This window comes from Cricetulus griseus, chromosome 6 (assembly GCF_003668045.3).
Source record: "Cricetulus griseus strain 17A/GY chromosome 6, alternate assembly CriGri-PICRH-1.0, whole genome shotgun sequence".
Classification (NCBI taxonomy): Eukaryota; Metazoa; Chordata; class Mammalia; order Rodentia; family Cricetidae; genus Cricetulus; species Cricetulus griseus.
The window spans coordinates 147136988-147163805 of NC_048599.1; the positions used below are offsets into that span (position 1 = coordinate 147136988).

Below are 26818 nucleotides of genomic sequence, written 5' to 3' on the forward strand. Positions count from 1 at the left end.
TTACAGGGAACACACTTTATTGTACACGGCTGAAGGCGAGGACTTGGGAAAACCCTCACACCATCACCATTCCCCATAGCTCGATTTTTTCCACCCCTCACTGCGACTGAACTTCAGCCTACTGAGTTACTAATTCACTAGCACAGAAGCAAAGGCCGGTTGGTGTCTGGAGGGAGAAATTTAGAGAACAAGTGTACCATACATGTACATATGGTACATTACCATACATGTACCATACAGGACATGGGTTTTCTTGGTTCTTAGTGGAAGGCGAATCACATCCAAACAGATGAAACCACCATTTTAAGTTCAAAATGTAAATGCAACTTGAGTCCTGGGTGGAAATGCTCTCCATTCACCTCTAGAAAACCCAGCTGGGTTCAAGGCTCAGAATTGGGGTGTGAGGGATGGAGGGAGGGAGGTTCCACGTGGCTCTGGCAGTGCACAGCTATGGCGATGTGAACAGAGCTGCTCCTGCCACAGGAAGCCATGCTTTCAGGCTTCTCCAGGTGAATTAAGAGCCTTAATGATGCTGCAAAAGTCATCACCAAGCTTTCCAGGCCAAGGGGAAGGTGTCACAATAAGAAACTGTGGTCCAGAGGGACCGGCCACTTCCTCTACTGGCATCAATGTTTTATATGAAAATAACAACAACAACAAAAAAAAACCCTAGTCACACATGTGTTCTCCCTCTGCACCTAGAGCTCAGCACTGTGTCTGTGCAGGATTAGGGATGATTAGGGATGACAGGATCAGGGGTGACATGATCATGTGCTAGGAATTCCTTAAACTATATAAGTAGGATTAGTAATCACAATATTTCACAGTATATAATAGTTAATAGTATGCAGAGAGCAAAATATAATGGTTTTCTTAAGATTTTTTAAAAAGTACTTTGGTACTTAAACTATTCAAATAGGCATATAACAATTATTTATAGAATGTAGAAAGTTATTTTTAAAAATCAAAATGATTTAAAAACCTGATACATGAAATAGGCAAAAGTGAGAAAAAGCACTTCTGTGACAGTAATTTAGCTGCTTTTAAAGGCAACACAGAAAGTTGGGGGAGGGACTCGAAGGGTTTGTAAAAACTGCAAATTCTATTTTCAAAAGGACCCCACAGTGGAGAAGTACCGTCACAGGAGGGCCAGCTGGGCCTCCTCATTGACGCTGACCATTTTTTTTTTCGGGTTCTGACAGGGTCATGGGAGAGGACAGGATTATTCCAAAACACAGTTTGGGCTTAGGTTGGTTGGAGGGACACTGGGGATTCCCTGAAGGGAAGGCACAGGTGGCCCAGAGAAGAGGGTGACACAGTCTTCACTGCGCAGAGACAGCACGGGGTGGGGGGTAGGTAGTATGTCTGGACTATACCCCTTGCCCTGGCTTGACGCTCACATAGGGCTTGGAACGACTTAAAGTTAGAAGGGGGCTCCAGCCTACCACAGAATAGAGACACAGCCATAGGTAAAGAGTAAGGTTATCTATCGTACATAAATCACCATCTCTCTTGGCATTTACAAGCCAGTGAAATCCAGAGTCTTGGGCATGCTAAGCAAGTGCTCTACTACTGAGTTACACTCCTAACTCCAAAGTGAGTCTCTCAGCTGCTCTTAGGACTCCTGTCCCTTCTAAGAGCCCCTCACTCTACATACAGAAACAGGGAAGGATGGGGACAGTCAAGCTTCCTGCTAATCTCCCTGCGAGTGAAAGGCTAATTTGGCTCCCACTTTACCTCGGGAGGGATTCAGCACAGTTCTACAGTGCTACTTGTTCTGTTTGGAACTCATGAGGCCCTGCAACATATCGATGGGCAGAGGGAAGACAATGGTGGAGTTTTTCTCCGCAGCGATAGTGGTCAGTGTTTGAAGGTACCGGAGCTGAAGGGCCGCAGGAGACTCGGTGATAACGATGGAAGCTTCTTTCAGGGCTCTGGATGCATTCATTTCCCCCTCAGCTGCAATCACCTACAGAGGGGGAGAAGAGGTGAGTTGGCAAATAGCATGGTGCCACCCAGCAGTCATTGTGTCTGGTTCATATGCCTTAGGCAGCATACGGGACTTCCTGGGAATCCATCAACTCTTAGACACTCAGTGCCAGATGTTCTTTCTCTTGAAACTGACTTGCTTAAGATGTGTCTGGCTCAAGGCATTGTCTTTTATTGCTGCCTGTCTCCCATTGAACAGGGAATCACAGTCGTATTGAACAGGGCTTTGAACAGTTCACAGCAAAGGGGTGAGTGACCGACTGCACGTCAGGTGGAACTCAAAGAAAGGAAAGGCTTTATTGAACCAAAACCTAAAAGATCTTGTTTGATAAAAGATGGCAGTATGAGTTTTAGCACACTAACTTGTGTGCATGCTAGGGGGTGCATGACAACAAACAAAACCATCCACATACATGGGAGTGACCCCTCACATGCTGCCTTCAGAGGAGAGTATCTAGGAGAGGATTCATTTAGGAGAAAGTCTGAAACACTCCAGAGCCCTCTTCATATCTACAGGAAGCCTTCATTCTAGCCCATCCTAGACACATTGCTGTAGGACGATAAAATAAGTTGCCTTGGTCATGGTGTGTCAGCACAGCAATAGAAAAGTAGCTAATCCACTCCTCTTGAAATGGGACAGCATTTCCTGGCGTCATGGTGCGGCGGACAGAGCCAGGAAACCAAGTGCTGAATGAGTAGAGACTGTTAGAGAAGAACAGCAAGGAACAAGCCCAGACCTGATAGACACATAGAGTTTCTGGTTTTCCTTTTTGTTTTTTGCGACAGGATCTCACTATGTAGCCTGGCTGGCCTGGTACTCACTATGTAGACCAATCTGGCTTCAAACTCACAGAGATCTCCTGCCTCTGCCTATTGAGACTGATGGGTATGGAAGGGGAGAAGTCAGGATCTGAGTCCCAAGTTTCCAAATTCTGGTTGCATGAATGATATCATTAAATAGATAGGGGGTACCAAATGCTGTACTCACTGAAGAAATGATCCAATTTATAGGATTAAACCTTCAGTTTACACAAACAAACTATCATGTCCCACCTTGGACTATGAGAGGAGGGGCAAGTTCCAGATACACTCAGAGAACTGGGCAGTGGGTTCTGAGGCAACCCCTGGAGAATGCATAAATACATCCCACCAGGAGTGGGGGGTCAGACTTTCTTTCATATCATCTCATACATCCAATTAGGCCCACTTTAGTCTGGACACGGACCACAGATATTCCACTTCTCACCTCCAATCACTAAACAAGTTATTGGCCAGGAAGCCAGACCCACTATGATGGGCACAATTAGTTCATCAAAAAGCTACTCTGAGCAAGCTACCAAAGATAGGAGCATGATGCTGCAGCCTTTGTCTAGACATAGACAAGAACACTGTGCACAGCCTCTCAGGGAGCAAAGCAAGCTCCCTGAGTCTGATAGGGTCTCTGTCCAAATGTACAGCAATTCCACGTAAATCAACACTTCATTTCCATAGCCAACCATTTATTTTTATCATTTGTTCCATTGTGCTGGAGACTGAACCTATGGCAACTTTAAAATGGTGGCATTTAGTAGCATGGCTAGAGAATCTGTTGTGTGTCTTCCTGTGTGGACACCTTTGAATGGCTTCCTTCTCTCAAATTACGTCTGGGAGCAGCTCTGCATTCATTTTTGCTCCACATGGTTACTGCCTGACAACAACCACACCTTTATCCATCGAACTCAGGATAGGTACTTGGAAAGTTTCCAGGTTGGGGAGAAGTGTCACTGTGCACACCCCTGATAAACATGAGTGTGCTTCTGTAAGATACACACCGAGGAGTGGAGTTATTGGCCTCGGACTCTGCAAACATCCAGCTAAACTGCCTTTCAGAGTGATGGTACCAACAGGCATTCATCCCCACAGCAGAACACAAGGGCTCCAGCTCCTGCCTGCCCGCTCCTGATTCCTCTCTCGCTGTGCTTTCAAGTCATTCTGGTGGATATCTAGGGTGGCATCTGCCTGTGACTTGAACATGAGCTTCCCTGTGGCTAATTAACTTGAGGGCTCTCATTCTGGAGTCTGTGTCTCTGGGTCCTCTCACGTCTAAGCTCTCTCTTCTGGAACCTGCTGCTGAAGAGGCAGTGCCTTCTGTCTCCCATGGGAACTTGAGGGTAAGCAAGGTCACAGCTGCTACAGAGCTATTTATGCCACTAGTATGCTTTTCAGAAGTAGGCCCACTGTGTGAATCCCAACCTTGAGGACAGGTTCATGTCACAATTGTCAGGCTAACCTGATAGTGTCACCTAAGGGACAGTATGGTAGCAAGAGTTCTAACTGGTCTCCTTTATCTTTGCTCCTCGTTATGAAAGAAGACAGGGACTATTCAGAATGCTGTGGGAGGACTATGTTGCAAGTCCCAGAGGAGGAGGGAAGGGAAAGAGGGGAGTAGAGAGTTCCCATCACTAATCAACTGTGGGACCTTGAGGAAATCACTCTACTCTTGTGGGCTTCAGCTTTTACCGATTAGGGTGGCAAATAAGTTTCATTTTGAGGCCTATCCAAGCAGTTGGGGGTTGTTATCTGGAGTGCTGCCAAAGGATTCTGATACTGAGTCTAAGCTCAGGGGAACAGCTCTGCGACTAATTACTGACATGGAAATAGAAGGCACAGGTTGGGGGGCAAGGCATTGTCACCTTTGGACCCTTTAAGTCTGACATTCTGTGGATGAGAAATTATTTTTCTACGTGGTATAAAAATGGGCTTTTAGCTAATGACAGATAATAAGGTAAAAGCAATTCCTAATTTTCAAATAACTGAATGGTAAGAGGAAACTTTAATAACACTGTACATGTATTTTATGTACAATTTTATTTATATATTTTAGTTCCTGAAAGTGATGGTTTTACAAGAAAGCACTTGAGAATTCTCCAATGTCATAAGCATCCATGAATATCCCCAAAAGACAAGAAGACTCTGGCTGAGGCAGCATGTTAACAGGCTACTCCTCTGTTTGGTACAGGTTGGCTAAGAAATTATAATGAAAAGTCTGTGGCTGAACTGGAATCCCATGAGATGGACAGGGCTCTGTGGTCAGAGAGTCGCTAACTACTAATGTTTTCTAGTGATGACAAACTGGCTTGTTACTGTGTTTAGGAGATCTGTCAAAGGCACAGCAAACCCTTCTATGAAAACTGCTCTCGATGTTTACAGGGAAGGGCTGTATGTCATGCCGGGGTGTGGTCTCCACCCTGTTGTGCCAGAGAGAATCCCCTTCTACACAGGAAGTCTGTCTTTTACTGGCCCCTTAGGAATACTGTGAACTTGGGAGTGAGACATCTTCCACCATGGGCTGTTTACAGTGAGACAAAGCCTGGGTCCACCTCTGGAGAGGCCTGCCTCTATTTCCAGTCTTTGGCTTTGGTGAGATATCTTCATATTTTGATACATTATCTTCTTAAAAGATACATTTCTTTTTGAGGTTAGCTTAACAAATATTTCCTTAGCACTATCAAAAGGGCCACCCATGTAGGCTTAAGACAAAGGCAAGACTAAGATGAAAAGAAAGGGAAAACTTAGAAAGAGAACTGTGGCAACAGGAAGAAGAAGCAGTATGAAGGAAAAAGTCCCTGGGAAAGAGGGAGTGACAACCATGAGAACAAGTGAGGGATGGGTGGCAGCAAGTTGAGGCAACTAGCTTGTGTCCTAACTGTCAATCTGCCTTTGATAATGAACGGAGGAAATAAAGCATATGACTCAAAATCCCTGAGAACGATACAACCATAATAGACCGATAGTCCCATGAGACCTAAGTGAAAAGGCCAAGGTACAGGACAGTATATGTTGTGTGGATCCACTTGTGCCAATAACCCAACAACCTGGTTAAAGAAAATGCAAGTATAGGACTGGGCAGATGGCTCACCAGATAAAGTGCTTTCTGCAGTCATGAGGACCAGAGTTTGGATTTCCCAGCACTCACAGAAATGCAAGGCGTGGTGGCACACCTCTGTAATCTCAGCACTGAGGAGCAGAGGCAGGTGGGTCCTGGGGCCTTGCTGGCCAGACAGTCTTACAAGATGGTGAGGTCCAGGTTCAGAGAGGCCTGGTCTCAAAATGCACACACACACACACACACTTAGAGGAAATAGGATTTGAAATGACGGGAACAGCTTCTATACTAAACATTCACGGTTGTTTCACTCTTTTTCAATGAGAGTGTTTTATTACTGTAGAAATTTAAAAAGGAAATAAAATGAAAACAAAACAAAACAGAACCTGAACAAATAGGAAACAGTACCTTGGCTCTTGCCTCCCGGGCGGCTTCTGCCTCTGCAGCCATGGCTCTCTGGAGCTGGACTGGGAGTTTCACATCCTTAATCTCCACACGCTCCACCTTTATTCCCCAGTCATCAGTGGCATCATCCAGTGTACTCTGGAAGGAAAAGAGACAGCAAGTGAGGAACCAACGCTCCTGTCCATATGCCAAAAGCAACTGCATTTGCTAGTGTGTGGTGTCCATAAGATTTGGTGACAGTGGCAAAGAAATAGCATCACAGGAAGGCTGAAGCAGGGGCTGGAGAGCGAAGAAACTGCTCCGATTCTATTACTAATGAGCTAATGCAGGTGCTGGCAGACTTCTAAGGGGCATAAAGGAACTGTTTATTTGCAGTCTCTACTGCAAATATTCCAATATTCTGCCCTGCTCTCATAGGTCAAGAGCAGTACGGGTAATATACAAGTGAACAGCTGAACTGTATTCCAGGGAAACAAACACTATTACAGATACAGTAGTCAGCCTGAGTGCTAAGCTTCCTTTATTAGCAGTTTGTCTACATGAGTTAATGTGATGATGGCGTGTAATCCCTTTTTCACTCCTCTCTTTAGAAGGGCAGGGATGAACCATACTCTCTATCTTATGCAGTTGTGATGGTGTCACACAGGTCATCTGTTTTTAGCAGGGAGGGAGCAGTAATGTTAAGCAGAACTGCAAGGCCAGCCTGGGCCACAGAGCAGATTACAGGGCACTCTGAGCTGTAGGGACAGCCTTTTCAAAACAAAACAAGCTTCAGACTTAACCACAATGAAGCCTCTATGAATGGCAGGAATTCATATTGATACTACAGTATCTTTTCTGAACAAGCCAGTTTTTTTTTTTTAAGATTTTATTTATTTATTATGTATACAACATTCTGCTTCCATGTATATCTGCACACCAGAAGAGGGCACCAGATCTCATAACAGATGGTTGTGAGCCACCATGTGGTTGCTGGGAATTGAACTCAGGACCTTTGGAAGAGCAGTCAGTGCCCTTAACCTCTGAGCCACCTCTACAGCCCGAACAAGCCAGTCTTACTATGGTAACATCTATACCAGTCATGGCTGGAAAGCATGGAGGTTATGTGGGGATTGATGGACTTGTCCACAGGCTAGACCTTTACAGTTATGATCTACGATGAAGATAATATGGATCCCAGGAAAAATAAAACACTGGAAGGAATTTAAAAGCAGCATGCACCTGAGTGCTATGAACCCATGGGTGTTTGTCTGAAAACATTTCTATAATATCTGGAAACCTGAAAAAGAAAAAAGGGCATCCACCCCTGGCTGGTGAGTCAATGCCCTCGTGGCGGGCATGGACTCAGCTTAGTTTTCTCCCCGGGCTGACCGGCATCGATGCCTTCCTCACCTGCATGTGGTGTGCAATCTCCTCCCTGTCGGACAGGATCTGAGACAGGTTCTTGGTGCCCAGGGCATTCCTCAGTGTGGTTTGTGCCAAGAGGCGGGTTGCTGAATCTGCATTGGTGATATTTGCCACAGCCAGGGTTGCATTCTGAACGCGGTAGTAGACCACGCCATCCACACTGATTGTCACCGAATCCTTAGTGAGGACCTACAGGAGGAAAAAGGCAATCGTGCACCAGCACAGCTTCTTCGTTGCCACTACAAATGCCCTTCTCTGAACCCTTAGGCAACAGCTGATTCTCTTGAGTAAGGCATCAGAAGGTCAATTATACCTTTAGAGACTTAATAAAATGTTCCTATTTATCCCACTCCAGAGATTCATTCAATCACTCAACGATTTTGAGATACGACTCATAGCTGGCATTGTTCTGGCTCATTTCTTCCCATCACTCAATGTCTTCTCAGTGGAATTCCTGACTCTCACGGTCAGGCACACCTCCTATGCCCATCCCCGGGACCTCTGTGGAGGGACACTCTGAGTGGGATGTGTGGATGCCTCTGTTTCTCCTTTTTTATTGTTGTTGTCTTTTTTTGAGATAGTATTTCTCTGTGTAGTCCTGGCTGTCCTGGAACTCTCTGTAGACCAGTTTGTCCTGAAACTCACAGAGATCCACCTGCCTCTGCCTCCAAGTGCTGGGATTAAAGGCGTGTGCCACCACCTGGTGACTGTGAATTTCTTAGAGGCAGTTTCTCTTTATTTCTCTATTGGACAGTGTGACTGACACGTGGCAGAGGGTCCCCAGGTGAGAGATGAACTGAAATGAGATCCTAGAAAATGAGTGATGAGCCATGCAGGAGTGGGATCCAGAACCTGAACTGGTTCTGCTGGCACCCAGTGCGGTGGGCCGTATCGGGCTGTGAGCCATGTGACCTGGAAACCCCTCATCTGTAAGAGGCTGGCAGTATTGTCTCCAATCCATATTTTTATGACAATCAAGGGAGGAGGTGTCATGAAGGAAGCTGACCCCAGCTATGTCAATGAAAAGTAATAGCAACAGCTAAACAGCCTCATAGCCCTGCCAGGCAGCAGTTTTGTTGTTTAGTTGGAGAAGAGGGGAACCTGCTAACAAATGTACAGCTCGTTATCATCTTGTGTGCCAACCTGTTATACTGTGATGGGGAAATGAATGTCACTCACAGATCTTGCCACTGTGGCTGCCACAGCTGCATTGGGAGCTGCAGTATCTCTGCTCACTGTTTACTGTGGGCAGTGTTTATCTCCCCTTGCAGCAAGATCACAGGGGATGGGAAAGAGTTGCTTGCCAAGTTCCAATCCACTCTGGGTTTGGCAGCTTGCAGGGGAAAGGGAGCAGCAAAAGGCAGAAGCTCACAGCAAAATGCCAGATGACCACAGTGTTTACACCAGAAATGCCACACAATTCCCAGCTCTCCAAGGGATCTGGGGAGCCCACATTCCTGAGTGACAGGGAAACATGCAGAGAATCTGGAGATGTGTGGAATCAGATGTCCACCCATACCAAATGCTTGGATCAGTACCAGTAAGGAAGTTCCCAATTTGGATTTTGTGATTTATGATAAGAGAAAGCTAGGCTCTGACATCATGCTGAGTACTGGGCCTGTGCCCAGGGAACACTGCTCTTCCTGCCCCCACAGCTAGCCCCTTCAGCAGCCTGGGGGCTGTCTGCAATGGTTATTATGTCTCCTAACATATGGGTATCAAATGGCCATGACGGAGCTGGTGTCCAGTGCAGTGAGCCCTGAGCAGAGGGGAAAGCAACAGAAAATCCCAAGAGCTTGGCTCCGAGGACGTCTCACTGTGACTGCATTTTTCCAGGAACAGAATGCGAATGTCAACTGTGAGCTGTTTGTGAAGAAGCCTGAAAAAGCACGAAATGACCACAGAAATTCCTAAAATGCCAAATGAGAAGTTTCTAAATCTTTGGCTTCTAACAAATTTATCTGGAATAAAAATGAAGCCCCTGTAAAGAATGTTGAATTAGATTGGATTTTTTTTTCTGTCAGAAACCAATGAAACAACAATGACGATAACTCGAAGTCCTTGTGTATCACACTGTGTTTCTAATAACAGCAGCAAGTGCACACAGCACTCCAGCCTCGGGTACCGTGCTGAACAGTCCCCGTGCGGTCTCACTCCCTCCTTACAACACCCCACTAAGTAGGCCTCTCACCATTCCAACCTCCATTTTACAGCTGAGGACATGGAGACACAGGATTTCAGGACCTGCTCAAAGTCACAGAGATGGGAAAAGAGAAGGTGGTCAGGGTGAGAACTGCTCACCTCCTGAGGTGGGATATCAAAGGAGATGGTCCTCATGTCCACCTTGATGAAGCTGTCAGTGCATGGCAGGATAAAAAACAAGCCTGTAAAACATACACAGCATCAGAGAGACACGATTACCTTCAGCTTACTCTTGATCAGCTCTAAGGGACTCAGTCTCAACTGCTGTTTTTAACGTCCCTCACTCACTTCTCACCTAAGAACTTAAGAGTTTCTCTCTCTGAGTCGTTTTCCTGAGCCTCAAGTCCCGCACCATGTAGGACTTGCCCTGCCTCTCTAGTCTCCTTCCCTCTCTTCAGGCCCTGCTTCCTCACTGGGCGCAGTTCCTACAGCACCTCTACTCCGCTATCTCCCCCTACATGGCTCTGCATATGTTGTTATTTCTGTCAGGGATACCTCTCTGTGGCTAACAACTCTTCACACCTCAGCATTCAGACAGGCCAGCCATAGTTGTACATGTAGATGGTTACAATATTTGGAAGGATGAGAGTTTGAAGCTGGCTTAGGGTACACAATGAGTTTCAGGTCAGGCTGTGAGATAGTGCACCAGAAAGAAAAGGAAAACAAAAAAGAAAAAAACAGGGGCTGAGATGGCTCAATAGTTAAGAGTGCTTACTGCTCTTCTCAAATGACCCAAGTTCAGTTCCCAGAACCCTATAGACAGCTCATGACTGCCTGTAACTCCAGCTCCAAGGGCTTTGACTCTCTTCTGGATTCCGAAAGTATCTGCACTCATGTGCACATATCCACATATAAATATATAATTTTATTTATTTTTTATTTTTATTTTATTTTTGTTTTTTGATAAAGGGTTTTCCTGTGTAGCCTGGTTGTCCTGGAACTAGCTCTGTAGACCAGGCTGGCCTTGAACTCAGAGATCTACCTGCCTCTGCCTGTCAAGTGCTGAGATTAAAGGCATGCACCACCATGCCTGGCTAACTTATAATTTTAAAACAATAAACATAAGTATTTTAAAAATAAATAATAAATGATGGGAAAGCTTTGCCTCATTTATTACTTCAGGTTAGTCGCTCTTCTCTGTGTCTTCTGTGGGTTCTCTTTCATGGCTCTGTGGCCACTGTATCAGAACACTAAACACAGGGTGTAGCTATCTGCTTCTTTGTTGGTGTCCAGTTGTTGGACGGCAAGCCCTTGGAGAAGGGAACTGTGTTCTTCTCTCTGGGTGTGGTGGCACACTCCTGCGAGCTCAGCATCTGAGCAAGTCTTTCCTGGGTTGGGATGCTCACGCTCAGCTCCCACAGCTGTGGCCAAGGCCAATGATAACCTAATCACTCTAAGCAGATAGTAACGGAAGAGCAGGGCAGTGCCCAGACAGGCCAGGGCTACTGACTGCTACACAGATTCTGCTGCAAGCAAAGGCCTCAATGGGGGCTCACATCAGTGGGGAGGGCTCAGCAATTACAAGCATATGATGGTCCTTCAGAGGACCAGAGTTTGATCCCCATCACCCACACCAGGTGGCTCCCAAATTCTGTAATTCCAGCTACAGTGGATCCCATACCTCTGGCCTCTGTGGGTACCAGCACTCATGTGCAGATAGCCCCGCCTTGCCACATATATACAAATAGGTTTAAAAAAAAAAAACCAAAAAACACAACACTTTAGTTTACAGACTGAAACCTAGTACTGACCAGGTCCTTTGGCGCCTCCTTGCAAAATTCGACCCAGTCTGAAGATGATGACTCTTTCGTACTCCTTTACAATCTGGAATAAACACAGGAATGAAGTCACTGTGATGAACATTTATGGACACAGCTTCTTTAACATGTCTTTGCTGTGACCAGGTTCAGAGCCTCCTGGCATTGTCTCCATTTCCAGACAGTGTCCATAAACAGCCAACTGGTGTTTACTCTTTCCAAGCACAGTGTTTATTTATTATACATAATTTCTTATACTTATCATAAAAGCTATAGACACTGGGAGTTGTGACACATGCAGGGCTCTAGAAGTAGAAGCCCGAGGGTGATGAGTCTGGGCCAACCTGCACTACCTGGAAGCCCCTGCCCCAAACACAGACCAGACACACTGGGGATCAGAGAAAAGTAGGGGAAATCCATCCCCAGGCCCACCCTCGGCCATCAACATCCTTGCTAATTATCCATGTTTTGTTTGCTCAGAAAAGCTTATAGCTCTTCTTCTGATTTCATCAATTATAATAAAATTTGTCAGTAAACGCCGGCAGCGTATTTGTTATTCAGGAATATGCAAATGACAGTTATTTGGCATGCATCAGTGATTTTGTAGGGAAGCACTGTGCTGGAGAGCGAGGCTCTGCAGTCAGTATGTCGAAGTAGGCATTCACTTAATCCCGACCATCATCTGAAACAGGGACTGCCATTTTCCCCAGTTTTACAGCTGAGGAAACACAGCAATGGTGGTGCTGTCAGCATGCCCACCCAGACTTGCCATCCTAGCTGTAGGGGTAGGGTAGTCTCACACCCTGACACAGACAACTGTTGCATGTGATCCTCACTTTGCCTGTGGGAAGGACTGAGTGGACAGTGGCGGGAACAAGTTTTAATATTGACTAGAATTCATCGGCAGAATGTGTTTTCCAGAAGGGAGGTGAGAGAAAAAGAACCACAGGCCAGTGTGGCAGCCCTCTGTCCCATAGATCAAGTGGCTTACAGAGGTAGGAGCTGGCCCTGTTCCAGAAGTGGAAGAAAAGCTTTTACCTTTATGCAAATCCATATTGATATCGGGAAGGTTACAACTACAAACAAGAACGAGAAAGCCACCAAAATCCATCCACAAGGTCCCAGTTCTGCCTTGGGGTTATCTGTTGAAACAAAAACATACAGCCTGTGATGGGCACCTCTCCCCGAACAGCTCTGTGCTTGCCGTTTTGCTGGCTGTTTTACCTGAGTTCCCTTTCTAATTCTCACACAGACCTGAAATACGAGTACCTACTCATTTCTCACATTCATTACCCACCGTGTTACCAAGCAAACGCTTTTCAATACCGCTTATTTATTTTGACTCGTGATTCAACATGACAAAAAGGAAGAGTACTCAGCTCTGACGAGACCCGCGTACAGTGAGGAAGATTTAGATTTGGGGGAGGGGAGTGGCCCACATCAAGATGGAGAGACTGGAGCGGGGTTGGTAGAGCACAACCATCGACAGCTTCCTAACAGCAAGGAAAATGCCAGAAAAAAGGCAGAGACAAAGAAAATGGTATTCTAGTTCATGGAGCAGCATGACTCATGATGAAAACCACGACACAGGCACATAATCCCATTACAGTGTCTTTATACAAATTGCTTCTGCACACAGTTGCCCCAGCTTAAGCACCGCCACCCATTTCCTGACTAGTAAAGGGCGTCTGGTTTCTTGCTATTAAAAACAATGCTGCCATGAATATCATTGGACTTGGTCTTCCTCCCTCTTCTGCATATAAAGAGTGCCTTTGTCTGATTACAGGTGTATTACATACACATCCTGCTGCAAAACCATGTAGAAATTATAAAAAGGAAAGGAAAATTACTTTAAACCCAGAAGCAGTAACTATTTCAATACATTCTTCCAACCTCTTTATTGGTTCACACTATATTTTAAATTTCAAATAAATAAAGTTAGTAGCATATTTTCTCCCTCTAACTAATGTTCTTTTATACATTTTATTACCTTCTATAGTCATAAACTTGAGCTTTTCCTGTCTTTGACTTTTTAAAAGTCAAAGTTATTGCAATACTGAAGTTTACAAGGAGCCAGTAAGATGGCTTAGCAGGTAAAGGTGCTTGCTGCCAAAATGGGGAAACATGAGTTTGATCCCTGGAACCCACATGGTAAACGAGGACTGTTTTCTGTAAATTGTCCTCTGACCATTATACACATGCTGTCACACTGGTACTATGTCATGTATGCTATGCACACATGCACACTCACAGAAACACATTTTTAAAAAGAGTTAAATAGTTCTACAAGTTAATACAAAAAAGTGCAGATCCCATCATTACACTGAAATTCTTCAAAACCCAGATAAGTACATGGCATCAGAGATGAGGACCAGGGAGTTAGGTGTGTAGTCTGAAAACTGGACAGAAGTTACTGTGGAAGTTTCGCCTCAGCCCTGGCATGCATATACCCAACGAGTCTGGAATGCTATGGCGGAAGTTTCACCAAGCCCCTACTCTCCCCTATCAACTTCCAAACCCTGCTGCATCTCAGAAGGAAATGATGACCCCTCCCCCAGAGATGTTCAAGACCACTCCCATAGGGTATTTTAAACTGTCCCCCAGAAAATAGACTCGTAATTTTCCAGTCTCCCTTTCCTGTCTCCCCTCTGGGGGACTGGAAGGCCATCCAGGAGCATTGTATCCATTAAATGTGGACTTTTTCTTTTTTCTTTTTTTTCTCTTTTTGGTTTTTGAGACAGGGTTTCTCTCTATTGCTTTGGAGGCTGTCCTGGAGCTTGCTCTGGAGACCAGCATGGCTTTTTGTAATTCGGTTTGATTTGGTCTGATTTGGATTGCTGCATTAACAGAGAAGCTTATCAGGGTGCAGAAACTTTTCACACAGTCTTGTCCATATCTAATGCTTGGCTAGAAATACTGAAGCAGCCCCAGAGCAGCACTGTCACAGGTGTGTTCTTACTCCCTTTACAGTGAAATGATCCATTCTGTACCACCAAGATTCTCTCCCATCTGGCCACAAGGTGCATAAACTACATTTCTCGGGAGGTGAGGTTCTGCTAGGCTCATAAATGTATCTCAGTCATCCATGATTGTTGGGCAAGTAAGAAAAAGCAACTCCCATGAGCCTCATTCCCTCAGAGTTTCTAGTTTCGAGTTGTCTCCTTCTGTCAAGTTACAAGGTAAATGACAAGTAACAAGCAATCAACATTCCTGAGATGTTTTCACTTAAATACTTGTCAATACTTCACTGGGTGGGGGGGAGGGGGAGGAGGGGGAGAACTTCGAAAGATCAAGGATCCCACTATACTTGGCTGTAAACTTTGCTTTGCCATGCTTTTATGCATTTTCTTTTTCCACTGTGAAACTCTTTTCTGAAAACCACATTAAGAATAAACTTTTAACCAATCAAACCAGGGCCTATGGGGTTGAAAGATGGCTCAGCTGTTAAGAGCCTAACCCTAACCCTCCACAGGACCTGAGCTTGATTCCCAGTATCCATGCTCACAACCCTCTGTGACTCAAATCCCAGAGGATCCAGTGCCCTCTTCTGTCCTCTAGAGACATTGCATGCATGTGTTACACAGACTCACCTATAGCAAAAGACTGAAATAAATAAAAATAAATGAGCCAGGTGCAGTGGTACACTGGCCTTTATTCTTAGCATTTGGGAGGCAGAGGCAGAGCTCTGAGATCAAGGTCAGCCTGGTCTACAGAGCGAGCTCCAGGACAGTCAGGGCTACATAGAGAAATCCTGTCTGTAACCACATAATAATAATAATAATAATAATAATAATAATAATAATAATAATAATACATTTCAAAAGGACCTAAGATAATATATATCTACATTTAAATTTATTATTATTCAAGCTGAACTTAACTCAAGAAAACTAATATAAAATCAAACTAAAACATAAAAATGTACAAGTTATACAAGTTACCTGGCTCTAGGGAAAGTAGGAGTACCTCCCTTGTAAGCTCCTAGACCAAAGTTCAGAGAAGTTTATGCTGCTATCCATTGTGTGCCAGCTGGGTTATTTTAAGATGAACTGGAGCTGGCATGACTAAAAGTCCTTAGGAGTAATGAATCCCATTCACCACTGAAATCCAATTACTCTACAGTTCACAATGCATTGCATTTCCTCTGCTGAGAAAGGCCAGAGACATGTCTCACATCTAAAATTAGGACGCCATCACATGCAGCATTGAGCAAAGGGAGAGGGATGGGCTGAAGAGTTGCTGAAACCGTCTGAGTTGCAGTATTTAGAGGTAATCCTTTCCTTCCCTTACCCAGAATGTGGGTGAAACACTTTATGTTGTAAACTGTCATGAACAGTATTGTCTGGGAAGAGACAGATAGGACTCTGGGAATTTTATCTTAAAAAACACATGCTATTTGTGTCTACTAGCAGGGTTTTTAGGAGTAAATGGTCAGTGAAAATAAAGCCTTGGCAAACTTTCATTTTCTTCTTAAAGCATTTATATTCAAGATACAACTGTCCTCCTCTCGTTCCTCCTTTTTAAACACCATCATTCCGCAGTAGACTGTTGGAATTTAGCAAGCTTTTCCTTGAAAGAGGCAAAGAGGAAACAGACTTCGCAGCCCACAGAGTCTGAGCAAATACTCCAGTCTACCATGGCAGTACAAAAACAGCCACGGGCAGCATGTGCAAGGATCATGGCTGCATTCCAACAAAACCCATTATGTACACTGAAATTCGATTTTCATGTGTAGCAAAACATTCACCCTTAAAAATGTATACAAATGTAGAAGTTGGTCTGAAGGGATTTTTTCTTTTAATTCAAACACTATTTACAGAGGCTGGAGAGATGGCTCAGTAGTTAAGAGCACATACTGCTCTGGTAGAGGACCTGAGTTTGGTTCCCAGCACCCAACATGGCAGCTCACAACCATCCATAACCCAGTTCCAGGGGATCTGATGCCCTCTTCTTGCCATAATAAGCATCAGGCACACATGTAGTGTGCACAGATACATATAGACAAAACACTCATACACATCAAACAAAATTTAAAAACCTAAAAAAAAAATCCCAAAAGGCTATTCTCCTAAACAGAGAGCTAGCCGGCTGATTTCTCTGGACGTGGGTATGGTGTAAGAAAGATACTATAAAGGAGAGCGGCTTGTACACAGCAAGCACTGAAAAACACTGGCCAAAATGGAAATCGAGTGAAGCAATTGAATTTTTTTCTGGGAAGAGAAAGGGAAGCTCCTACAGGAACCAGTCTGAGGCCTCAGAGGGGATTCCAGAGGACACTTCAGGCCATTCTGTTCTAAAGGAATCCTCAACAGCTTTCCTAAAGTGTTTATTCTTAAAAAACAAAAATAAAACAAAACAGGCCACAGATGTTTTCTTCTCAGGAAGGGCTAAGTATGGCCCCTGTGGAGAAGCACAAGGACCCTTCAGAAAAAGAGGAAAGCAATTTGCCAGTGAGTACTTAAGTATTAAATTGAGACTCAGCCCAAGATTCATGCAGACAGGACAGGCACTTCATGTGTTAGTGTTTCTTTCTCTTCAAAACTCTTTTATTGAGATATCTTAAAAAATATTCATAGTCGCCGGGCATTGGTGGTGCATGCCTTTAATCCCAGCACTTGGGAGGCAGAGGCAGGCGGATCTCTGTGAGTTCGAGGCCAGTCTGGTCTATAGAGTGAGCTCCAGGACAGGCTCCAAAACAAAACAGGGAAACCCTGTCTTGACCCCCCCCCCAAAAAAATATCCATAGTTAAGAAACTATGGTGGTGCACGCCTTTAACCAGCACTTGCAGAGGCAGAGGCAGAGGCAGAGGCAGAGGCAGAGGCAGAGGCAGAGGCAGAGGCAGAGCAGAGGCAGAGCAGAGGCAGAGGCAGAGGCACAGGCAGGCAGAGCAGAGGCAGAGGCAGCTAGGCAGAGAGGCAGAGAGGCAGAGGCAGAGGCAGAGGCAGAGGCAGAGGCAGAGGCAGAGGCAGAGGCAGAGGCAGAGGCAGAGGCAGAGGCAGAGGCAGAGGCAGAGGCAGAGGCAGAGGCAGAGGCAGAGGCAGAGGCAGAGGCAGAGGCAGAGGCAGAGGCAGAGGCAGAGGCAGAGGCAGAGGCAGAGGCAGAGGCAGAGGCAGAGGCAGAGGCAGAGGCAGAGGCAGAGGCAGAGGCAGAGGCAGAGGCAGAGGCAGAGGCAGAGGCAGAGGCAGAGGCAGAGGGAAGAGACACCCTGTCTCAAAAAACCAAAAAAAGTCTTCGAGTGAAACATTATGTTCTTTTAAAATGGAAATAAAAAGCATAGGACACTTTATCATTAGATTCCTAATTCTTCCCCCAGATGAACTGCTAAGACATATGTAAGCTATTGCTAATTTAGTTCCTGATTCCAATCCTACCACTCCATTTTCTTATCAGTCAAATGGAAGCAAGAGCAGTACTCATTTCAGTGTTACAAAGACCAAATGAGAAAATATATAAAATGCTTGACACTTTGAGGCCATTATTTAATAGCTTATAAGGAATAAGTGTTTTACTGGGTGGATTGCCTTCTGGGACCTACATACCGTGGAGAAAATATCAAGACTAACAATCTGCTTGGGGATTCTATCTCAGGGGGAGGAACAGATCATATATGGGGCAGTAAATTAGTTTTAAATTTTGTCAGGACATCTGTCATATATCTCTCACACTTACCCCTAAATGCAAATTGAATGGGAATTGAGTGTATTTCTGTGAGTCTAGCTGTCACTAATCTTTTTATTCTTTGATTTCCCCATGAAGCACTACCATAATAATCTTTAAAGTTTCAAAAAAAATTCACATGTATTTGGGGCGGGGGTGTTGTCTCTGTGACCACCGTGGTCAGCAGAGGGTTTGATCCATGAGAGATAAAAAGGCAGTTTGGTTAATTCAACTTAGTAGCCAGTGTTGACTCAAACTTTTATTTTAGGCATATTCAAGCACAGTACAATTTGGTTGAAAAACTTTCCTGATGATAATTAACTCAATCCTGTGTGACAATAAAGCTTAAGACGTGACTACACTGAAGCCCTTTGTAAAGTACATGTGACATATTCCACAAAGACAGGGCCAGATTGACTGGGAAAAACAAGCTCATGATAAGGCCTGGGGATCTGGTGTGGTCTTGGCCACACAGATAGTGCAAAAGCCATCGAGCTTTTGCCCATCTCTCTCAGCCTTCTGGGCAGAAAACAGGTTTTACATCTGTCTTTTAATACTCTCTGTGTTAGCATTCCTGGTTCCCTAGTGCTTCTCTATGAGAGTTTGATATCTTATTTGATAACCCTGGGAGACAGGGAAGTAAGGTGAAGCCTAACTGAATGACTCTTTGGAATCGAGGAACTGGCTTCTCACTCTAATGCACTCCCATTTCCTTTCACGACTCCATCTTCCCATAAGAGCTCACTCCAGTGGACAATAAATTTGGCATCATTTTTATTGTCTCATACTTGAAGACATTTTCTTGGTTGTATTTTCAAGGCTCCACCTACTAAAGCAGCAAACAAAAGCTTGAGGTTCAAGTTTCTTTAGTAGTCCCAAAATGTAGACAAGAGCCAGAAAAAGAAGGAACAAGTGTGCAATGAAAAACTGGTGCATACTTTTTTCTTCTTGCTCCTCAACTTCTGTTTTCATAAATGAGGCTCCTTACTAGGTATAATATATTTTCTTGCCAATTATAGTTCCTTTACTGTTAATGCAAACCTAGAGAAGTAGTCTGTCTCTAGTAAAAACATATAATATCCTAAAGTCAATGAACAATAAAAGAAGCTGTTCATCAGCACTTGATAACATGACTTAGTCGCTTCCACTTCCCTATTTTTTTCAGCAAACATTTTGTTCAGCTACTATGGGCTTCATACTGAGTTCTTTTCCCCCAGACAGGGGTTTCTCTATGTAACCTTAGCTCTCCTAGAACTCACTCTGAAGACTGGGCTGGCCTCTGCCTCTGCCTCCTGAGTGTTAGGATTAAAGGCGTAAACCACCACACCTGGCTCATACTGAGTTCTTACAATTAGGCTAAAAATGAGAGGGAAGCATTCATCAGATGAATCCAACTGATAAATTACAATACCATTCGATAAGCATTATGTCAGAAGTATGTACAGGGCTCTTGGCAGATACTGCTATGTGTTCATAACAGCTTACAGGAAATTGCTTTTCTGGGACCTCTTTAAAAACTCATCTTTCATGCCCTCTGCATCACTTTATCAACATTTTACATATTCAAAAGCAGACTAGATAGTTAGTTACTCTATATTTTACAGTGTAAAACTTACACTATTCAGGGACACTGAAATCTATTTAATCATAAACAATATATACACAACACAACAGCTTCTGTAGTTTTGGTCTTTAGTTTGAGTTCATTTATTACCACTGATGGTGTAACTCAGGTCAATTATTGAAGTTCTGCAGTTCTCCCCAATCTGATCAACTGTAACAACTGAAATAAACACATCAGTCCCATGATTCTGCTTATTTTCAAGAGATCCTCCCAAAGGGACTTATCTTGTTGACAAAGCTCTTCATTACAACATCTCTGCAATCCCCTACACTGTTTCATTGGAAACCGAACACACTGGCTTTAGGCAAACTTCCTTCATTACTCCTAGCTTTGGTCATATTTAACTCTCTAGAAAGAATTCTCTACAAAGACACAATGACATAGAGTTGGGGCTCTGTAATTCCATTGCTTCTATCAGAAGCCATCCACTAGAGTGACTTTATCCAAGAGGTCCTAACTCATGCTTGGCTCCCCTGGGCTGCCTATGTTTAATGTCTCTTAGTGAAGTCATTCAGTTGCACCAGAATATACCTTGGTACCTGCTTTATGGATTGCTAGCTGTAGGATCAGGAAAATGGCTTGGAAGGTTGGAGCCTGGGTTGGAAACTTGGTTCTGAATTTTTTAGACTGTCTGTAATTTTATCATTCCATCTCTGGGTTTCCTTACTGAATGATGGGGAATAAAGACATTTCCTGCAATTGGATATTTTTAAAGCATTTAGTATGTTTGACATGTGACATACATTTGAGAAACTCTAATGTGTTATAGTGACAGATTTCTTCCTAATGTTAAATCTCTGAGGAGTACCATTAAAAACAAACTAGAAAGTTGGAAGATGCCGGGTGGTGGTGGTGCACGCCTTTAGTGCTAGCACTCGGGAGGCAGGGGCAGGCAGATCTCTGTGAGTTCAAGACCAGCCTGGTCTACAGAGCGAGTGCCAGGATAGGCTCCAAAGCCACAGAGAAACCTTGTCTCGAAAAACAAAAACAAAAAAATAAAGTTGGAAGATGAGACGCCTCAGCATGCAAAGCGCTGGTTTGTTAGTAAGGTTAGCCTGAATCTGACCCCCGGACCCTGCATGTCCAAAGGATTCACTCCTGCATGTTGTCTTCCGACCTCCACAAGGCAGCCACACACAGACACAGTAAATAAATGTAAAGGTTTTAAAATAAAAAAAGACAAAAACCAAGCAAAATTTCATTTGTATATACTTCAGAAAGAGCACAATTGTTTTCACCGGTTCTAAAAGATTTCTGTCTAAAACAGCTAAGTGTAGAACCAAGAAATGGGATTTAAAAGTAACACCCAAACTGCACTGTGACCGAGAAAACGGAGTGATCTTTGAGTGCAGAGATTGTATTTGTTTGCAGGGTGCTGCTCCAAATCCATTTCCCACTTCGGAGTCTACCAATATACCCACACTTTTGTCTGGGCACAGCCTAGCCTACTAAGAGTGGGTTTTTGTTTATTTTACTATTACTTTCTTTAATTTTATTATCCTCCCAATTTGGGAGGGAGAGCATAGAGAAAGACACGCACACCCATGCTTTTATGCAGGATACTGACAATGGAACCCAGGGACTCTTGCCTGGTGCTTTACACCTTGACTCTGGAGTGGCCTGAAATTCTTGTGATACTCCTGAGAATTAAGGGAGGTTTTCCTGGCTAAGGGGCTGGGATTTGCATGGGAAGACAGACTGCCTTTGCAAACAATCCGCATGGATGACGGTGTTCTCTGCTGGAAAAGCCCACTCAGTCCCCTAAATCTCTTCCACTGTGTCATCCTCTCTGAAATTCCATCTTCAGAAACATTTCCTTTGGGTCAGTAAAGCTCCTGAGAGGATAGCAGAACTCCTGTGAGGTTTATTATCTTACTGGGCATCTCCCGATCCCAAGGAGTTATCCAATTTAAAGGCTCAAGTAGGTAGTTGGCTCAAGGATTACTTTCTTCATGGGGCACAGGATGGGGCCTCTTACAGTTCTTGCCTTCAAGACTAGAAAGGAAGGACTCTAGGATGGTGGGCACTGGGTTATTTACCTGAAAGGCGGGATCTCTAAGACAAAAGAGGATAGAATAAGGCAGACAACGGAAGGAAATCCAGAGTCCTCCTTTCTTCTGCTTACACGCCTAGCCCTTTCCTATAAAACTTATTAGTTTCCCGAAGCTGGGGACGGAGGGAAGCAGGTGGGAGTCCTGGTCTCCCTGGTCCAGAGGAATGGGGAATCATTCCAGAGGGGTAGATGAAGGATGCTTGGCGGGACGGCTTCCCTTATGAGGCGCGCTGGGGCAGGAAAGAAAGGAAAATGGGCAAACTGAACCCGCGGGAGAGTCGCCTCTACCACCGTGACTGCCAGGGACTGCCCTGATCCTCGTTCCTGGCGTGAGATAAGGAAGGGCTGACACCTGACGTGGCATCCAGGACCCAAAGGATAAGCGAGCCCCTGCCTGCTAGGTTCCGGAGCAATGGATACACGCCACTGCCCAGGGCGCGCCCTCTTGGCTGTGATGCAGGTTGCACCCCGGCACCCTGAAAGCATCATCCACCAGCCCGAGAAACCAGGGGTAAAGGAGAAGACCGCGGCTCTGAGAAGTGCACACAGTGCAGGGAGACGCGCCTTTCGGGGACCCGGCTGTCAGCGGGGTTCTTGCTGCAGGCTGGGGGCTAGGTAGCCAGGGCGGGCTCAGGGCGGCTATGCCAGGGACGAGGGACTCACCCCTGAAGGACTCTGGGAGCCGCTGAGTTACGACGTGTTCGGTATGTCGTTTCTCAGACATATTGCTTGGGTCGGAGTCGCTCTTCACCATATTAGCGCGGAAAGCAGAGACTCACAGAAAGCCGTTAGCAACCACCAGGCTCGAGCTCCGGGCGCAGTCCCGCCTCCCACCAGGGACCCTCCCAATAGGCGCCCGGGAACGCAGAGGACACGCCCCTGCCCAGCCCGCACTAAGGGGCGTGTCCAGAGGGGCGTGTCCTGAAGGGCGGTGTCTGCGAGGCATGGTCTAGAAGAGAGGCCCCGGGACTGGAATGCTTAAGGCCCCGCCAAGGTCTCGCCCCAGCTTCCGGAGGGATGATCAGAGAAGATTCCGGAACAGGGCAGTGCCTAGGAGCGGTTCTAGACCAAAGCCTTCAGCGAGGAGGAAGGAGTGCCCTGGTGTAGCAGGGTGCTGAGGCCAGCCTGGGGACACAGTGTAGGTGGTGTGAGAGGAAGGAGTCTGTCTCGAGTTTATATTATACCACAAATAAACAAGCTAAGGGTGTTGCGAGGCAACAGCACAGAGAACCAGGAAGGTGTCTATAAATAAGGATTGTGGCCCTTGGGCGTCCCCTGAAAGATGACAAGGAGCCAGCCAACCTTGGGAATGCGACATTTTTGTTCACGAGAGCAAGGCCTGGATTCTAACATTACATGTTTACAGTGTCCAGGCTATGGAAGAAGCTTTTGCCAGAACACCCCCAGTCTCCAGTTGCCTCCCTTGAGGTTCATGACTGAAAACCTTACGTGGTGGCACAGGCCTTTAATCACAGCTCTTGGGAGGCAGAGGCAGGTGGATCTCTTTGAGTTCTAGTCCAGCCTGGTCTAGAGATCGAGTTCCAGGACAGGCTCTAAAGTTACAAAGAAACCCTATCTCAAAAAACCCCAGAACAAAAACAAAACCGAAAAACCACTGCCATTTTATTCTTTTTGGTTGGTCCTAATGCAAACTGTTCAGGGAAATGTTAAGGTACACATAATAAACTTTTAAAATCATTTTATTTTGAATAAACACAGAATCACAGGAAACTGAAAAGACATTACAGAGGTCAGAAAGACCCTCCACCCACGGTACGTCTGTAGTCATATTTAGGTATAGTCTCAAAACAGGAAATGAACCCTGACAGAATAAGTACATCAATGTGTCGTTTTACCGCACAGGTAATTCGAATGACCATAGCTATAAAGATACAGAGCTATTTCATCACGCCCAGATATTCCTCTTGGAAACACTTTATCTTTTTTCAGTGTAATCAGTATTGGCTGTATAATTTCAGATGCTGTGCAATGGTTTCTCCTCATGAAATGATAAATGTTTCTTACAGCTCTTGTTGTCCTGAAGAAAACAGAAACACTAACAGTGGAGAGGAATCAAGCCAACCTTTGTTTGAGGGTGAAGGTTTTAGACTTTTAAACCTTGTGATTCAGCTCTCCCCAAATGACTTCCCATAAAATAGGTAACATACTTGCAAAGAGCTGTTTATAGTCCTGGGGATGGTGTCTTAGCTCATGTAATCACATTATTCGTCTTTTATAAATAAGCTGTTTAGTAGAGAAGGAGAGGGCTATAGTAGTTTAGTGGTCTGTTCTCTTGGAATCATCCTTGATAAACCCCACAGTTTCATTTATTTTTCCATTCTGCCATAAATAAGGCCCAGAGGCATGAACTTCCTGTATATGCTGTGGTTCTCAGGGAAGCAAAGCAAATAGGAAATTAAACCACCTTGCATATTGCGATAAGGTATTTAGGTGTCACAGCTTTACTGTATTTCAAAGCGTATTTGTCTGTACTGCTCCTGCATGAAACTGAACTCTCAAGGCAATCTCAGCCAGCGTCATTTCTGAAGCACCGCCCTTTGGGACAGAGGCTTTTGGTAAACATTTGCTGGCACTCAATTCAGATTGCATCAGTTCTAGCGTTAATTCTGAGCCCCAGATGAAGAACAAACTTTTGAGAGTAGATAAGAATTTCCAAATCTGAGTTAAATATTTTGACTGACACTTGCCAGTAATACTGTTATATTTTGGCCACCACAAATTCTATGTGAGTGCCTGGTTTAAATAAACTTTAAAAATAAATTTTAGGGGATCAGTGCTTAGGAGCACTTCCTGTTCTTTCGGAGGACCTAAGTTCAGTTCTCAGCACCCACACTGGGCAGTTCACAGCCACCTGTAACATCAGCTCCAAGGGATGCATCTACTTTCTTCAGGCCTCTGAGAAGACCAGGCATACATGCAAAGCACTTACATACACGCAGGCAACACACACACACACACACACACACACACACACACACACACACACACACACACGGCGCAAATATCTCCCTTTAAGATTTACAGAATGATTAGAAGTTAGAATTTTCTAAGAGGACTGGAGAGATGGCTTGCTCCCCGACTGGGAATTTAGATCCCAGTGATGCCATGGACCACTGAAGCAGAGGAAAAATGTGTGTAGATGGAAGTTTCTGTCCCACTCAGTCCCACAGCCATTGAGTCCCAAATAAATACACAGAGATTTATATTAATTATGAACTGTTTGGCTGATGGCTCAGGCTTCTTATTGGCTAGCTCTCTCTTAATTATTAACCCATTTCTATTAATCCTTCTATCTCCACATGATCTTGGCTTATTGGCAAATGTCTGGTAGCTACATGGTGACTCCTTCATGACTGCTTCTCTGCGTTTCTCTTCCCAGAATTCTCCTGGTCTGGTAGCCTGCCTATACTTCCTGCCTAGCTACATCCTGCCTGTCCATTGGCCAAAACAATTATTCATCAACTAATAAGAGAAACATATTCATAGAATACAGAAAAACACCCCCCATTATATCCTCTTTTCTGTCTAAATAAAAAGGAAGGTTTTAACTTTAACATAGTAAAACTATATATAACAAAACAGTTATCAAGCAAGAGCTATAGTTAGCAATATTTAGTACATTAAAATTTGGCAAAATTTAAAGAAATATCTATTCTATCTTTGTGAGTCTAAAATTTTATATGTAACTTATCTTTTATCATAACTTATGAAAACAATAACCATGACTATCTGTCTTCAGCTCCATCAAAGACCTCAGAAAGATAATGTATAAACTAAAATTAACAGAGACATCTTGCTACCTGGACAGTCACCCAAAGTTTTTCTGTAATGTTGGGACATCCATCTTTAGCCCTAGGCCATAGTGTCTGGCAGACCTTTTAATGAAGTAGGAAATTGAAGATCTGTTTTGTCTTGCTTTGACAAAATTCATCAGTTGCTTTCTTCTGTAAAGCAGGAACCCTGAAGGACCATCCTGCCCCTTGGCAAGTTCAGCAGTCACTTTCCTTTGTAACCTGCTTGTCCTGTTTGGATATCTTGCTTACTGTTAGAAGCTGTTTGCCCAATAGGCGAGTTTTACCACATTGAAGGCAAATTCTACAACGAGTTTCTTCAATGCCCATCTTCCTCTCTGATGTAATTGGTGTTGCCAGGAATGGTTATATCTCATTGTCATGAAAAATCCTAATAAACCATTTTAAATGCAATATTCTGAAGGTCTTTGAAAGGCTTTGGAGAATACCTATTCATTTGAAATATATCTATGTATATCTAGAAAACCTAACTAACATAACTATAAGTTTTGATTATTATATATATGAATATATATGAATTATATGTGAATCAATGAAACAAAGAGTTGGTTCTTTGAGAAGATCAATAAGATAGACAAACTAACCAAAAGGCAGAGAGATAGCATGCTAATTAACAAAATCAGACATGAAAAGAGGGATATAACAACGGACACTGAGGAAATCCAGAGAATCTTCAGGTCATACTTTGAAAACCTGTACTCCACAAAATTGGAAAATCTAAAGGAAATGGACAGGTTTCTATATAAATATCACTTACCAAAATTAAATCAAGATCAGATAAACAGTTTAAATCGACCTATAACCCTTAATGAAACAAAAGCAGTCATCAAAAGCCTCCCAACCAAAAAAAAAGCCCAGGGCCAGATGGCTTCACTGCAGAATTCTACCAGAAATTCAAACAAGAGCTAATTCCAGTACTCCTCAAACTGTTCCGCACAATAGAAGCAGATGGGATATTGCCAAACTCTTTCTACGAGGCAACAATCACTTTGATACCCAAGCCACACAAAGATATAACTAAGAAA

General features: G+C 44.3%; 1 protein-coding gene across 1 annotated transcript; it reads right to left on the reverse strand.

Moving 5' to 3' along the window:
• Stom (stomatin) lies at positions 1-22778 on the reverse strand. The gene is made up of 7 exons (XM_027423675.2): positions 22624-22778; positions 12664-12767; positions 11620-11692; positions 9968-10050; positions 7652-7855; positions 6263-6397; positions 1-1969 (listed from the first exon to the last, which is right to left on the reverse strand). Exons 1-7 carry the CDS (start codon positions 22712-22714, stop codon positions 1769-1771), a joined length of 891 nt encoding a protein of 296 aa, XP_027279476.1. The 5' UTR covers positions 22715-22778; the 3' UTR covers positions 1-1768.
• Positions 22779-26818: the final 4040 nt, after the last annotated feature.